Source organism: Tauraco erythrolophus, chromosome 11, assembly GCF_009769465.1.
Source record: "Tauraco erythrolophus isolate bTauEry1 chromosome 11, bTauEry1.pri, whole genome shotgun sequence".
Lineage (NCBI taxonomy): Eukaryota > Metazoa > Chordata > Aves > Musophagiformes > Musophagidae > Tauraco > Tauraco erythrolophus.
In genome coordinates, this window is record NC_141475.1 from 30,079,353 (window position 1) to 30,096,729 (window position 17,377).

General features: G+C 40.7%; 1 protein-coding gene across 1 annotated transcript in view; it reads right to left on the bottom strand.

Annotated features, from left to right (window-relative positions):
* Positions 1-1,769: 1,769 nt before the first annotated feature.
* Positions 1,770-17,377, bottom strand: part of RNF13 (ring finger protein 13) — a 42,093-nt gene continuing 26,485 nt past the window's right edge. The window contains exons 8-10 of the mRNA XM_086618238.1: positions 16,987-17,080; positions 4,982-5,062; positions 1,770-3,250 (exon numbers count right to left, since the gene is read on the bottom strand). Coding sequence (XP_086474364.1) covers positions 2,886-3,250; positions 4,982-5,062; positions 16,987-17,080 — 540 coding nt within the window. The 3' untranslated portion in view covers positions 1,770-2,885. The remainder of the gene's footprint in view (positions 3,251-4,981; positions 5,063-16,986; positions 17,081-17,377) is intronic.

Here is a 17,377-nt window from a genome sequence, read left to right on the forward strand (position 1 = left end):
GGCAAGCTGTAACTCCCGTCATCTTTTGGTTCCTTTCCCAAGCAGTTTGTTCTCACTATGGACAGAAAGCTTTGGTGCAAGGTGGTTTTGTAAGGAGCTATTTATGCTGGTCATACAAATAATATTTGGTGATAACCACCACCAACACCTACGCTGTTTTATGCAGAGAGAGGATATGCTTCAGAGGTCCCATGAAATGCTTCTCACTTCAGACACTAGTTACAACTACTGATTAGAAGAATTTTTTTTTCAACTAGGCAATCGAGTATGAACCTCTTTAAAGCACCAACATCCTATTCTTGAAGATAGCTGGGCACTGAAGTTACATCAACAGACTTCACAGAAGCAAAAAAAAAAACAACCCTGGGAGTCAGCTGTTCGTGGCGTACGGTGAGGAAACAGGGCTGCTTCGTGTGGGTAACGTAGTAGGTCATAGCCCTGAGCAAAATCCATATTTATCTTTCCCTGCTGGTTTGGACCAGCCACCTTTGAGACAGAAGATCTATCCAGCAAGTTTCAATGTAATACACAAGTTCTGCTTAGAAATGCTAGGAGATGCTTAACCTTCCAAAGTATTTCTAATAATAAAATGCTATTCCTTCTTTAATTTTCATTTTCATTCTCACTGGCAATGCCAAGAGACAAGTAAACTGTATCTGTGGCACAGTGAGGTATGGCAGGAGGAGTACCACTACAGTGTTTACTACCAAGGTCTGCTGAAATAAAATCTACATTAATACCATTAAAAAAATGGAACAGTTTTTTTTAAAAAAAACCAAAAACATACAGTATATTTGAGATGGGAACTGAATATCCTTTGCTGCATGCATTTTCTCTATATAGCATGGAGAATAGCAGGTGAAAAACCATTAAGAAGAGTGTAATTTGACTTTTTGTCATTGCAACAAATACTACAACCAGAGTCACATAAAGCATGTTGTAAAGTTTACTTCAGTTCACAGTTCTGGACCTCTTCCTGTTTTGGGGTGCCTGAATAAACACATGCACTCATAACATACCAACAGCAAGAACCTCTTTTAGTAAACATCTTTCAGCTTAGGAAGTTTTCAGAAACCAGTTTTTTGGACTTAGTAGACATAGGCAAGTTGAAGTGGAATTTTACCTGGTGAAAATATAATACTTCATTGTTTGTCACTAAGCCCACAGATTGCTGGTGGCAGTGGTCTGAAGATGAATCATTCTTTCATCATTATCCTTTACCTTTCCTCATTCTGAAAAATAAACTTCCTCTGCTCTTAGCCAGTGCCAGGGAATTGATTTCTATGGCCAGGGTGCAGCAAGGAGGGTGCAGCTGCACTGTGTATTAGCTCAGAAACAACAAATGGAAACCCCTCCCCTGTCACCACCTCGGCCCAGGACCTGGTGCTCCCTGACTCCCAGAGCACGGGCTGGCCGGCTGCGCTCCGCGGAGGGCGGCACGGTGGGCAGGGCACACTACGAGCACTCTGGTCCTCTTTCCCTCTCCCCCATACAAGTTACACGTGTAGACCCAGACCGATTCCAACTTCTCCTCCAACTAAAAGTAAACAAAAATTCAGGTCTATGTTCCTCAGTCCTACTGCATATAGCAGTGACCAGTACAACACGTCGTGCTGTGACAGACAGCACAGTGTAGGTTCATGTTTACTGAGGGACCTGAACAGTTGCATGTTCTGGATCTTTAAAAATACTTCAACCTTAGTAATAAATGTAGAAGAGTACACAACGAACCTAAGTAATGCAAAAGTTCAATAAATTCCTTTTGATACTTAAAGTGGAAAACATGTTTATTAACATTCTTTCAAGCTTTCCTTATTCAAGGCCATATAAAAAATCTCTGCGTTTTGATTATATGTATGTTTTTACTTTCTACATAGTTACAGAGGTATTATATAGCATTGACTTTTCTCATGATACACTGGTAAGTACTGAGTTCTGTTAAACAGTTATAAGCACTTGTTTTCAAATCTGGTATTTGAAAAGAACAATTTTTCTATATACACAGTTTAGCAGACTAACGCAGCATAAAATGCTCTTTAGTAAGAGGTATATGAGTTGAGGATCCATAGAATACTTACCTAAAATTACTTTGCTATGTGGAACAAAACCTCTGTTTTGGTGTCCCTCCCCTCCTCCCTCCCAACTCCCACTTCATCACTGGAAACCAGACTACATCGTAGTAGCAAGTAGGGATAAATCTGTTTATGGTGGATCTTACCCTGTGAATTGCTCAAAACTAAACATATATTCTAAGTTTCCTTATCCTAGGAACTGCTCGATGGAACTGCTTAAACTCAGCTACTGTGGCAAACTCCACAGGATTATTTGGAATTGCTGCTTTGAGATAAAAGTGGAATTTCTTCTGCTTTGTTTTGACATACCAGCATATAGAATATTGATCTGTTCTACATTTTTCTTTCAGTAGTGGTGACAGTTTTTAGGAAAAAGCTCTATACAAGCATGCAAATACATTTTTTTGTTGGGCTTAAGGGGTTAACACATACCATACATGTAATAAATATTGCTATCGGTATGACCCAGTTGTAGCTACAAAATGGAAAAAAATTACTTCCAGATAAATCCCATTTCAACAAGATACATTTAGAGTCTGTGTGATATTTCCACTGATATAAACTATTAACATTATTCGTTAGCTTTGTGAAGTCCAGGTAAACTGCTCATTTTGAGAAGACAGAACGTGTGACTGAATACCCAAATCAAAAATAAATCTATCTGTAATGATTTAACCATAGTACTACTACATGAACTGCTGCTCCTACTGAAGAAACCAAACAGATTACAGATTAAAATATATTCCCTACGTAAAGGTTTGTAAAGTATAGCCTTAAGAACTTTTGTTCATACACTAGTTATCATTAGTAGTCTCAAACAGTATTGGCCACTCTGTACTCCCTTTCATCACTAGGCTGTAGCTGGACCACTACGCTTTCTTCGTTTACTCCATTTTCTGCATCACTGCTATCAATGTTGTCGTTGTCATCTTCCTCATATTCTGAGGACTCGGTCATGTTCTGATGGGAGTGAGACTCTGACAGAGCCCCGAACGACTGAGTACTAACCGAGGCTAACGGTCTAAGCAAAGGAGTATTTTCAGATACTTCATTCTCTTCTTGACTACTGTCTGTTTCAGAGTCAGAGTCCCCCTGAGAAGGGACCACCTTCTGCTTACACACAGGACATGTTTTTTTTGTTTTTGTCAGCCACGGGTCCACACACTTGCAGTGATACGCTGTCAGAAAACAAGACAGAAGTACAGCATTATCTTTGTGAGAAGGAGCCTGCTAAACTCTACTTATGTTTAGTAACAGCAGAATTTTAGAACGTAACTCATACAGAGAATTTTACTTACAAGTTTGTTGGCATGTAGACTGTCTATCCTTATGTACAGAACACCTGATAGATTAGGATCTTGGACATATGGATATATGCAATAAATACCTATTTCCTCTATTGAGTGAATCTGAGAGCAGTACTGCAATGGGCCACATTTCACAAAATAGAATTGAAAAGCTTCCTGAGGAATTACAGCCACCGTGGAGCAGACATGCCCACCATCACTATCCTCATAATGCCTATCACCTCCACCAACATTGTATCGAAGCACCTTGTTATTGAATAAAATTACTACATGATTTTGCAGATGTTAAATTAGGGCTATAGTTGGCACTGCAACTATACTGGCCTTGTTTAAAAAAAAGTGTCTGTCTTACAGCATTGAAACCTTAACTCTGCTTATTAACAGAAACTTCTATCTGGAAAGAGCCTGGTGTTTACAAAGGCAAGCATGTTGTGTTTGGTATCTCTTGAGCACATTAGCAGCATGTTCTCTGCAAGAACTGACGGTGATGTTTGGGGTTTTTTTTATTTATTTGTCAGCAACCTTTGATACTGGCGATCAGGTGTAGTTAACTTCGCAGCCCCTGGCTGGGATAGATGCTATGGATCTGTTCCTTCTCTTCCGAGAACTCCTCCTTTGTCAGCCTGCTTTGAAATTGTTTTTAGGAATGAGGATCTACAAAGCTCAGTCTGTCATCTGCTGTGTTCACTGTGGATGTAAAGCTGGAACATCGGTTGTCTCTTTTTTTTTTTTTGAATCTCTTAGTGACCTGGTATTTGCTGTTGCAGTGCCTGGTCAGAGCAGGAATTTAATGAGTAACATTTAACAGCTGGGTAAAACGGCACCCAGCCACAATGGTTGTACTACAGTTAATGGACTGGGAAGTAGAGAGAAGGTCTCAAGCTACGAAGGATGAATCCTATCTCTCTGGATAGATTTTACACAGCTTTTATCCAAAACACGTTTAAATTTAGAGTCGCTCTTGGGCCCAGGCCTCGTCCACATTTCTAGGTGTAAGTTCTCGCAGTACTTCTTGTGCTTACACGCAGTTAAGAGCAGTCCTGTCTTGTGGGCAGATACGTGTGTGACTACTCGATACACCTTTTGCAGCGGGCTGTATTTGAGGAAGACTGTTCAGACAGTGCACAACTTGTCACAGTAAAAATATTCCACTAATTTTTGCACTGACAACATTGACTTCCAAGTGCAGTCAAGGCAGTGGTCTACATGGCTTCAGGACAGACTATATCCCTTCATCCAGATCTCTCTGTCACTAATAAATTGTCTTGGAGAAAGTAAAAGTCTCTTCTTTTTTTTAAATGTAAAAAGTAACTCTGAAATATGTTTTCCTGCTAAATACAGACATTTAGGGGACATTGTCAAGCCCAGATTTTCTTTCACGTGTACATTCAAAGAAAAATGCAACATGGAAACGCTGGCCTTTTTGCTTTTAAAAACAGGAAAAAACTTTGCTATTTTCCCAGTTTGTATATACACTCCTGCATATTAGCAAAAATAAATTTTATAAATCAATCAATAAACATATTTACTGTGATTTTTAGGCATGGGGTTTTTAGGGAGCTGTTTTAATACAAACACTAAACCTAAAATACAGCTGCTTACCATGAGAACATGGAAGGATTCTGAGCTTGTCTCCATCTTCATATTCATCCAGACAAATGGCACACACATCATATTCATCTCCTACAGCACATAGTTGAGAATCAGATTAACTTGAAAAGATTTGCCACAGACCTTCTCAAACACATGCATACAGGTTCTCTTGATTAGTTTCACAGGCTGAAGAAACTGTTACTCTTCCCTGTCTGTGCAGGGGGCAGGTTCTTTTGATGCTATATAGTTGACTTTGCTGTACTTCTCTCCTTATTAGGGCTACAGCTCATTCACTTTCCCTTTGGGTTAATAAAAATGTTTTAAACTGTGGGAATTTATTTAATGTTCTATCATTCTTATTAAAAGTGAGATAAAAAGATTTAAAATGTAGGAGTCACTTTACTATATAGGTATTAGTAAGTTATTAAGAAAACTTAGGCAGAAAAATAGCAACAAAGACAAAAAAAGGTAAAAAAAGCAGAATAATCATCAAGAATTATAGTCTAGTCACAGGAGAAAGTTTACATTATTTTGTAATTCAAACACACAAATAAGATATACATTACTGACAGTATTGACATTATGTACAGTGTTGTGACACATTATATGACCAAAATATAAACCCTTTTCAGAAGTCAATTCACTCATGTTTTGTTTTTATCAGTGTGGTCCTTTCATCAATCCAAAAGGTTCTTTCTAGTTCCCTGGAAGACCCTGGCCCTCCCAGGGTTGCAGTTACACCAGCAGGCCATGCCCTTGCCACGGTTTAACCCCACTTAAACCCAGCTCATCCCACCAGCCACTCGCTCCCTTCCTCTCCGGGGATGGGGGAGAGAATAGGCAGGGTAAAAGCACAGGAACTCGTGGGCTGAGATGAAGACAGTTCCAGGCGAAGCAAAAGCTGTGCAAGCAAATCCAAACAAGGAACGCACTCCCTGCTTCCCATCCCAGCGAGGCAGGGCTCCGTCACGCCCAACGGCTACTCGGGAAGGCGAACGCCCTGACTCCCAACATCCCCCCTTCCTCCTCCTTCCCCCCAGCTTCCACGGCTGAGCACGACGTCCCACGGTGCGGAACAGCCCGTGGTCACTGCGGTCAGCGGTGCTGGCCGCGGCACCTCCTGCTCCCCGGGCACCCCGGCCTGCCGGCGGGCAGCGCCAAGCGAGGAATGGAACGGCCCCGGGCACTGTGTGAGCACTGCTCCGCAGTGACGGAACATCCCAGTTATCAACGCTGTTCCCAGCACAAATCCAGAACAGCCCCAGAACAGCCACAATGAAGAAAATCAACTCTACCCCAGCCAAAACCAGCCCTTTCCACAGAAAAAGTTACTGCAAAGTTGTAAAATATCACAGTTTTCAGTGTCAACTTTCTCCTCCTAACCTGTGTGCCCCTGAATATTTCTATTCGATATGCAGACAGGCTTCTTGTCCTGCCACTGGACACCAGTGGAAAGAGCCTGGCTCCACTGTTTTGCACCCTCCCTTCAGATATTCATACACACTGATGAGATCCCCGAGTCTTCTCTTCCCCAGGCTGAACAGTCTCAGCGCTCTCAGCCTCTCCTCATAGGAGAGATGCTCCAGTCCACTATTCACCTTCGTGGGCTCTCACTGGACTCTCTCCAGTAGCTCCATCTCTCTCCTGCACTAGGAAGCCCAGAACTAGACAAAGTACTCCAGATACATCGTACCAGTGCTGACCTCACTCTTACTCCGTCTGTTTCCTTACCCTCAGAAAGTTAAGTTCAACAGCCTTCAGCCTTACCAACATCTGGTACAACTGCTGGAGCTAGAAAACTTCAGGAAATTCAGCAGAACTTATTCCACCAGTGTGTACCTTCACCATGTGCGTGCATGTGTGTTTCTCAAGATAGCTGGAGGCACTTGCTCTTTAATTCTTCCAAGGTGGCACGACATCCTGAGTAACAAAATTTTTTTCAGATCTCAGTTTCATGCATACATAATGCTTTTCATGGTTACACAGCAGGTATTTTTGTTGGCAAAGGGATGGAGAAACCAGTGAAGAGAACAGCCTAGAGATGTTGGCAAGAGACAAAACAGTAGAAAGCAGAACAAAGCAGCGAAAGAACAAAAACAAATCCATGGTACGCTGCTCAAATTTGAACTATCTTCCTCAACGCATATGGATTCAAAGATATCTCTCTCCAGGCAAGGACAGAAAGTCTTGAACCTCGTGATGCCTTCCCTGGCCTTCTGAATCTAGGATTCTCTTCTGTGAAGCATACACAAGCTCAACAGAAGGGGAGGAGAGTGCCCTTTCCAGAGTGTCCCATAACACAAATTAGGACACTTGATGAATGATAAGCTATGTGAATGAAGAGAAAACAGGATCAGATATAGCATGGCCACAGTAAAGGTAGACAGTGCCTTTGCAAACTGATTTCTAGAAGTAAGAAATACGGCACATCCTATCTATGCGGACTTTGGTACAACATTCAGTAAAGTTCTATGTGCGAAATGATTGCTCCTGGTCAGTAAGATTGGTGAGGATTAGTAGAGGGAGCTGAATAAATGGAAGTTGCTACTAGTGGTGTTGGAAGTTCATTAGCCTGGAGGAGAGTTACCGATATTGGTTTTTTGTAAAATTGCTTTGGAACAATACTGATACAAAACCAAGGGGCGTATCAACTATACACATACGAGACACGATTAAGCAGGCATCATCAAGAGGATAGCCAGGATGGCACAGACACATCTGTAAATCGGGATTCATGGTACATGAATGAAATTTGGTACTGTAACATGCAAGTGCACCCATTTAGGGATTATGTCCTTGGGAATTTTTAGCTGAGATTTCATCACTTATAAACAATGAGAAGGAACAGAGTGTACTGGCTGATCACTACAGTGTTCCTCATGTGACACAACTGGGAAAAAGAAAATGCAACAGTAGGAAGCATCAAGAGAAGTCTTTCCAGAAGCAGTAAGGACTGTTGAGAAGTCTAATGTGCCTACCTATATCCTCAAAAGATGAATTCAAACAGAAACAAAGAAAGAATATTAGGATCACATAATGGAGAAAATATCATGCAAGAAAAATATAAAAAAAATAGCTTGATAATTTTCATCTAACAATCTGAATGCTGAAAGGGCACCCAGCTCTCTCTATAGAAAGAGCACAGAGAAATATAACTACGGACAGAGAAGAGAGAGAAGCTGGGGGTGCGGAGGTGGAGAAAAAAGAGCTATCATCTGACCAAGAATAATCAGGTTGGAAGTGAAAAGAAAACTTGACCATTGGAGCAGTGATATTCTGAACTAGCATTTCGAGACCATCAGAAGGTAATCATGGCAAAGGGCCAAACCTGAGAGGGACACAGGCTGTGGAAGGGTCCCTTTCACTGTTCGGATCCCTTGCTTTGACACGAGCTGGGCTGAGCATCTGCTCAGCTCTGTCAAGGCTGGAAAAGTTCTGGCCATGCACACAAAGCCACTGAATCTGCTAAAGTTGGTGAACTCTTCTTTCATACACCTCTTGCAACTTACACACACCCAATGCTGCTACTCGCTATTTCCAGATGGCACTTCTCCCATTATGCTACTGGCACTTCCGACAAACGAACCTCGCTGTCTTAGCAGTGTCCAGTACTGCACTGTTTCTTCACAAGCAGCTGCCTGCTAGGGCTGCGCACTCTCCTGACCATGAAGCATTCTTTAGGTGCACAAACTACAGTGTACCAAAAAAAAAAAAAATTAGTCTGGCCCAGCCCGCCTCCCCCCGGTTATGTCCTCCCCATCACGTGGCTAGAAGCACATGCGCCAGCAGACCAAACTGCAAGCTTTCCTATCACTTGACTAACACACACGGTTGAGGAACTGGGTAGTTACTGGGTCAAATGATCCAACACATATTTGTACATCCTTTCATCAGGGCAGTCATCTGCTCAGCATGTGGTGCCAGGGTGCTGCATCCAGGTTACACACTGTGATACAGGAAGGCACTGACAATAGTGCCTCGGGGAAAAAAAAGGTTATATGGACCACCTTGCCCAAAGGATGGACACCCCAGACACAGCCTGCAATATCCTGGGGGTGGCCCCAAAGAATGATGTCACTCTCTGCACATTTTGGCTAAGTATTTGTAATAGCAGTCCCAGCCCACTAAGTCTGCCCGTTCCCAAACCTGTACCATCTTCACAGCTGCTTCTTAATTTCCCAGTGCCCATCACTTTACGTTTTCACCATCCTCAGGGCTAGCTAAGATCCTGGGTTTTACCATAGAGCAGAGGAGCTATGGAAGCAAGGAGATGTAGATCCCATCAGAAAGAGTACATGCAGAGAAAGTTCACTCTCTCATATACGAAAATGCCGATTGGAAAAAGGCATACAGCAAGGCAGAGATCCCTGGAAGAGAAATGAGGCCCCTGTGATCTTACCACCCCAAGGTCGAGGAAGGGTTGAGATCCCATTCCCAGTGCGCATCAGAGCAGCTTTCCCCATCTCCTTTCAATCTCTTCCAGTTCCTTCCAAATTCCACCTCACCTGAGCCGCATCCATCCCACAAGTGTTACCTCATCAGTCATCCTCACAACTTGATTCTCTACTCCTGTTCCCCACAGCGTCGTGTTATTCCTCTCCCAGCAAACTTTTATCAAGTCTTATCTGGACTCTCTGCTGCACTAAATCTTCATTGTGGCACATCACTGAGGTTTGACATTGGAGAGGTCAGATTTAAGTCTGTTAAGACTGATGCGTGCTAGGGACAGAGACACAAGAACCACCTCTTACCTACTTAGTTCACTTTTCAACATACACTTATCACACACAGTAACCTGTGACACAACTCTGTTTAGCACAAATTTAGTTTTTTTTTTTTCCATAGCAATTCCCATATTACTTTCCAAAGCACCATCCAGAATACATACAAGAGACTGAGATCAAGTGGGGACAAATCAGAGGCACAGTTCACGCTCCAAGCTTGTTCAAAGGAGCTGATGTAACACTCAAGTTGTCAAAGTGCTGTTTTGGGGAAAAGGTGGGGCAGATTTTGACAGTGTGTAGCTACCGCGGGCCCACATTTGGGTCATGAGCTTACCCTACGATGTCAAGAAGCTTGCAAACAGCGGAAGCAGGCAGACTGTGCGTTACTCAGAAGAGACATCCTTTCAACACAAAAGCTCAAACAGTAGCAGCGCTTTCCCTTTACTGTAATGAAACTACATAGCAGGAGAGAACTTCTAGAAACTCAGCTCAAAATTTGTTTTGATACCGTGCTGCTAAACCCAATGCCTTTCTACAGATGGCAAAATTACCTACAGTAGGTATCTAGAGTCAGTCTTCAAAGAAAAAAACCCTTAGTTTTCATATGCAACTCAGCATGGTTGTTTGTATCTGTTCAGTACGTGTAAGGAGACTAAGTACATCACAGCAGGAAAATTAAGAGCTGTGCACCGGCGAAGGAGGAGCTGAGCTTTCCAAGGAAGCTACACAAGGCTAACAAATAACACCGGTGGCTCGTCACTGAAGTCGAGAGGCACAAAAGATGAATTGCTATTGTCAGCTCAAATTCTGAGTATTACATGAAACTCATTTTAGGGGGAAATAGAATCAGCAAAATGAAGTTGTTCAGTGACAGAAAAGAGGCAAAGATGTACTATTTTTCTGTTTATGTGTTCAGAATAAGATCATTAATAAACAAACCACAAACATTAAAGATTCAAGACTTAAAGAAAGTTCTAAAAAGCAGCTTGACCAGGATTTTTATTAACTGCATAACAATCCACTTTGCTGAGAAAAATAAGCTTTCTTTGCAGATGTAAAAAAAAAAAAATCTTATGCATTTTTAATTCCAAAATGCAGAAAACTATCAAATACATGCAGAGGAACCACTTTTCCCTACTTAGTCTGTAAATAATCTTTAACTCAAATGATTAGTCTTCATCATGTTTAAATACTTTCTCATTAAAAAAAATAAATCACAAAAGCGGAACTGAGGAATCACAGCAGCAGCCCAATAGCACTCAGGCCTTCACACAGCAATAGCTGTGCTTCAGCTTTTCAACAGGGCCACTGCTTACGTCCCACCTCACCCAACAGAAGGCAAGCACTGCTCTGCCTGGCCCCGGCTATCTGCAAGCCCTCGTTTTCCCACGTTAACAAGAGTGAGCCAAGAACTGAGCCAGCTCATCAACAACAGGGCTGTTAATTCATCTGAACTTGTGTTCAGCTGCATTATTAGCAGGTGCCTTTTGAATCATTCTGATGTTGAAATACCATTGACTATTCTATGATATAGAACTGATTTCTGTAGTCCAGAGAATTATTTTACTACAGAATCCCCCACGGTTGTGCACACAGTTCTCTGAAGTCTATAGCAACTCACATTCTGTAGACTTAAAAATTTTCAGTCTAAAGCGTGTTCACAGAAAGTACTTCTATTCTGGGCTTTTCTAAAGGTGCTGTTAATTTTTTAAAAATACATGCAACACCTGGTGTTGTTGATCTAGAATCTCTTCTACAGGGTGGAAAAATATGGAATAGGATCTTACACAGGATCACGACTGTCATTTGTTGCTGTTCTGCTAAAATTATTTTTTTAAGCACTTCAATATTTCAAAAGTGCTATACACAAAACTGAAACTTGGCATCTATTAGAGATGAAAATAGAAGGAACACACAGCATGTGAAGGGCTATCCACTGTGGTACTGGACACGTATTTGGAAGGTGGTGAGGGAAGGCTACTTGCATACAATTATTTTCCTGCTTCATTCACAAGGCTTGCTCTTGTATTCCCTGTGGAATCTAAACTCCCCAAATAAGCAAAGGAATGCAAGATGAGCCCTCTTGTTTTACTAAAACATTGGTTACAATTATTTCTCATATTTTATGATGGCCATGACGCAATTTCTACTGAATCTATCTTTTGCCTATGCCTAACACTTCTACTTTAAAAGAAAAAAAAACAGAACAAAAACTTCTAACCTTCCCCTCTTCCAAAGGTATAAAATCAATAAAATATTTTAAATAGTACTCAATTACACAGCAGATACAAAACCAAGGCACACAAGATATCCTTAGAAGGTGAATTCTTCACATAATTAAAAGGATTTCTCTATTTGTGCATGTATGATACATGCTAAAAAATTATTCACATCTATGTAATAATAGACTGATCTCTAATGCAGTAAGGTCTTGTGTTACCTACTACTCGATTTCTTCATTATTGTAGATCACACCCTCATCTGTTTCTCAAAAGACAAATTCCAACGGCTCCTGTGCCACCACAGAAAGTCTGAAATGTGGTTCATGTTATTTTTGTTAGTATATATTATTTGACATAAAGGTAAAGCTGATGACCGCCACTAGGAAATAACACTGCTGCAATTTGGCGTTTCAGAGGTAAGCACAGTGGATATGACAACCACTTATAAACAGTTTTCCTGATAGTTACTATACAACCATAGAGGAAGATAAAGGGAAAGCAGGAGAGAGAAAAAACCCTCATGGGCCTCTAGGAAAAGTCAGAGAGATTAAATGGAGTCCATCACAGCCTGTAGACCTACATCACTGTAGTACGAGTTTTCGTCTGATGTAACACAGTATTTCAGCTACAGCTTTTTTAAAAGACGACTTCCTCTTTTGCTATGACATTCTTTCTCCATGTTGTTTCCATTAGTCAAATCGTGTTTATGGATAATTTATAAGCAGCACATTATTATCATATTCAACCCAGAAAACGAATGTTAAGCAGTCAGTACTGTCAAGGGCATCATATCTCAGAGAAAAAACCAACACACTCAATACAGCTGTCTTTCTCCCATTAGTCATTCAACATATATAAGAAAGTCTTGAAAACTGATAGCACACTGTTCTGGAGTAGGCTTGTCTCACTAAGGCATCCTCTGGAAAATGAACAGCAGCACGTTCAGGAAAAAAAAAAAAGACAGTGGTAAAGCATCACATCCTTTCTAGGCCAGTTAAATCCAGATAAAGTTTTGTCAATAAGGCTGATGCTAAAAGTTCTCAACCATGGAGGCCACAGCATACTGGCTAACTTCCACAGACACGTCTCCGGCTCTCGCCGAGGCCAGGTACGCAGGGCCACCCCATCCAGCGGCACAGCCCCAGCCCACGGTACGTCATTTGCAACAAGCTCTCAGCCCAGCTGCTTCATCTGCACCCGCTGCATCCACCAACTGCCGTCAACTGCTGCGTCTGCCCATCAGGTTGCCACACAGATCAAGGCCATTACCCAGATTCTTGTTCTCACGGTGCCCTGGGGAAGGAGACAAGCCCTGGCAGCACTGGGGACCAGGAACGCCGGCCCTTCTCAGCACTGAGACCTGGCTGATTCCTCCGTGAATCCTGGAGCCTCCATGACTACTCTCAAGGTAGTTTCACCTCCATGACTACATGTCCCTCAAAGAACAGAGGATTTAATTTTTAAAAAGGACACTTTGCAGACTTTTTTTTCCTCAAATACCTGTTTCTGATTCACTTTCTAAAACAACAGTACCACTTTGGGAAGGAAGTACGGAAACGGCTGCAAAATAAAGCATCTAGCTTAATTAAACTGCATATGAAGAGTCTTTAGTAAGCAAAATGATCTTCTAGCTACTTGACACATACAAATAAAAAAAATATTTTCAGAAACACATAATTACCCATCTACGTATATTATACACAGCTGTGTACTTACGAACAAGGCAAAATGCAAAAATAAAGCCACCAAAACTTTGCTAGACCTTCTGATTTGTTTTCTCTAGTAGACTGTAACAGTACTGTGCAGCCAGGCAGATGGGTCAGTAAGGAGCAGTAATTAGATCAGTTATAATCCCACTTGCAGGAAAAAAAAAATCAATTTAGGAATACATAGTAAACTGCAGAACTGCACTTAACTCTGGAGCAGATTTTTAAAAAGCAGTGAGATACATCCGTTTCCCACTGTTACTCAATCATACGTATCAATCTGCACACAAAGACATGTACACAAGAGTTCAACACATGATACTTGAAAACATATTTGTCTAAAATGACACGTACTTTTACAGCTTATTATGCCACAGACATTGGGGGCATTTTTTCCCCTGTGTACGTACAGCGTTGCAAAGCTGACTGCCTCACGTTAAGTTCTTCTTTCATGTTTAAGCACCTACCAAACAGCTCCATTTTCAGAAGTCTTGTGGATGTAGCAACTCCCAAATTCTGGACGATTTATCAGGTATCTAACCACTTATTTAGGGTCCTAACTTTCAACACTCAACATAGAAAAAAAATTGCTTCATTCATGTTTAATTTCTTAATAACAGGCTCACACGTCTCTCTTGCAGCATTCCCTACACTTACGGTATTGTCTTTTCTAGAGGAGTGAGAGGTTACAACGTAGTTTCATTGCAGTTAAGATCTAAAAATGTTTTCAGTTTTAGCCTAGATTCCATTTTAGTGTAAAGTTAAGCTAGCTTGGAAATAATATATTTCTGAAAATAAATTCTATGTTGCATACCAATTCACAAAATCTCTAACCTGTATTTTTTCTAAGCTATTATTCTTCACAATATTTGGATTTGCTAATGCTCATACTACAGGAACATTGAATGGATTTGTCTTTTTTGCTGTCTTCACTTTTCTTATAAAGACATCACACAAAAGATACCAACTCCCACCAACTTTCGGATGACCAAAATGGTTTTAATCCCTTTTTTAAGAACCACAATGCAACAGCTACTCCAGAACTCTTTCAGAGTAGAAAACAGATCTTGATACAGCGTACGTTGCGTTCTGTGGAATTACTCCAACACAAGGCTTGCTGATTAGGATTTTGCAGAGATAGTCAGTGCCACATCTTTTGTTACTGCATTTTCTACTCATTACAGAAAAATTAGAAATTAGTAAAAAATTGCCACGCGCTGCAGTTACATTTGACTCAAATCTGGGAGATGGTTCGTGTATTTCCCATGTTAAGAACTCTTTAGATATGTTGAGTGCCACCACCCCTACAGAACAATCACCTTCATTACATCATCATTTGCCTATCAAACTATTAAATTCTAGAAATCCACTAGATCCAGCTTTCCCTTAAAAATCCTTTTACAGTACAGTGAAACCATTTATTAGGTAGTGATTCATGATATAAAAAGCAGTGTGAGAAAGAGAAGAACCAGTATCTACAATGTCTTAGCTTCAGTATTTGACTAACATTTCCATCTGTTTCAACACAAACAGATTTTTAAGAATACACTGGAGAAGAAAGAAAATCCAGCATTCCCAAAAACATGACCATAGTCCCTAGGAGTTGCTTTCACCTATTCTTCCAAAACAGCAGGCAAGATTGTTTGGATGTATCATCAAGAAGACTGAAGCGAATGGATTTCGCAATAATGTCTTGACAAATCCCACTGTTCACAAAGCTGCACATCTGTATTGTAACTGTCAAAGGTGACACACTGCAATACTGGATCAAACTTGGTCCTTTTAGTAAAAGGACTGAAAGAAAGTAACACAAGGGATCAATTTCATAGCAGTAGAACCAAAGTGATCCTTCGCTTACAGAAACTGAAATCCTAGCTGAAAAAAATAAGCTTTTTGTTCTGTTTTTGATAAGCCCCTGAAGGCAGTGGGGACCTGGACATTTACAGCCAGGTTTACTTTACAACAACCACTGAGCTCCAAGCAATTCACACTGTGTAAGGTTCAGCAAAAAGGAAGAGGAAGCAGGAGGAGGAAAAGCACAGTAAGTGTTTTCATACACAGGCTACTCGCCCGTGTCACTCTGAGACAGGTATTACAGATACACACAATTAACTGAAAAGGACATTAACCAACCTTCTTGAAGCAACTTTCGCTTTGCAAATTTCTCTGTAAAGTACACCATAATTGACTTTGTATTCTTATTCTAATTATATTTCATCGGGAATCAATAAAAGGAAACAAAATTAATATCAGCTTTTTGGCTTAAGATAATTTTAGAGTTAATTCTAAATTCATACCAATTGGTCATTACAACAAGGTTCAGTCAACCCTGGAAACGTTTTTTTTTTTTCTATGAGGCTGACAAGCGTTGCACAAAAACTGTACTCGCTCAAATTGAACATCTGCTTTGCACAAAGTGAGAGCAACATCATTAATAATGCAGGTTGGCTTTATCAGGGCAAAGAACAGTCAGTGGTTCTATCCTTGAATCCAGGCATATCCCCTAACATGGTCTTTGTGCCTTGGCAAACACATTTGCTATTGACACGTGTTATGTAGTAATTAATCGTTTCAATTATGTACTTTTTCCACCTTTTCTTCTCATTCTTTGCAATAGCTCGTATGAACAAACAATCAGATGGTAAAATGGTAACACGTTTTAAAAACAAACTGGAGAAGAAATGCAGTAGGTTTTTTTCTACTTTTGAGGAGCAGACTACAACAGAGAAGGATTTAAGGCAGCTTTTCTGTTTCATTGAGTAAAGTAACTTACTGCAGCTCTATTTCTTGTCATTAGATTTTGCATAAAATTAATCACGACAAAGCATCACAACAGCAAGTGTTCTGGTATTAAATTTGAACCACTTTTGCCCTCACAGAAGTATTGTGATTGAATGAAAGGACCACGCCTCTGGAAAAGCAGATACATTCTACCTACAAGACAGCTTTGCTTTTACAGTCTCTACAATGTCAGGTATCTGACGTGCCACTACTATTTACTGGTTTCTGGACAAATAACAGAAATACTGCATCACAGTGACTGACTGCTGCAGTCACTGTTAACGAGAGCACAACAAGGAAGTTGTGGAATTTCTGATACTGATTTTGCGGTATATTAAGCAAAATTTTAATTCTCAGCCGCAGTCTGCATACGGTGTCTGCCCTGCTTCCATTAAATAAATGTCAGAACTCCTCTACTTCAGGGAGAGCAGAGTCGAGTCAAACTTTTTGTGTGCTTTCAGTCCAAACTCTACTATCTATTTCAAGTGTACTCAAAATTATCACCAAAACTCAAATTTAGAGGTTTTTTGGTGTTAAAAACAACGGAGTCTAATTAGTTAGACAAAGAACAGTCCACTTGCCTTTCTTAAATTTATGTACGGGAAGTTTCTTAAGCTGATCCTTCCTAAGCCGATTCCTTCTCGCTCTGTGTCTGTCTTGCACGAATTTTGTGATCTAGAAACAGACATAGGTAAGACAGCATGAACAGTAAGTTAAAACAATAAAAGATGATAAAAGTTTTCATTTACGAGTCTTCACAGTAAGCTAGTCAAAATGGAACCCCAGTTCAGACTGAATCACCTCTTCCCCTGTCTGGACTCAAGGACGAAGCCACACAAGCCTAAAGGATGTTTTGATGACCACGGCACTTGAAACTGGAAACACACAAACCTTTTTTGGAAAGGAAAGAGAAAAAAAATAAAGAATTGTCCATACTATGTAAAACAACGGCCACTGCTGCAATCCCCTGCC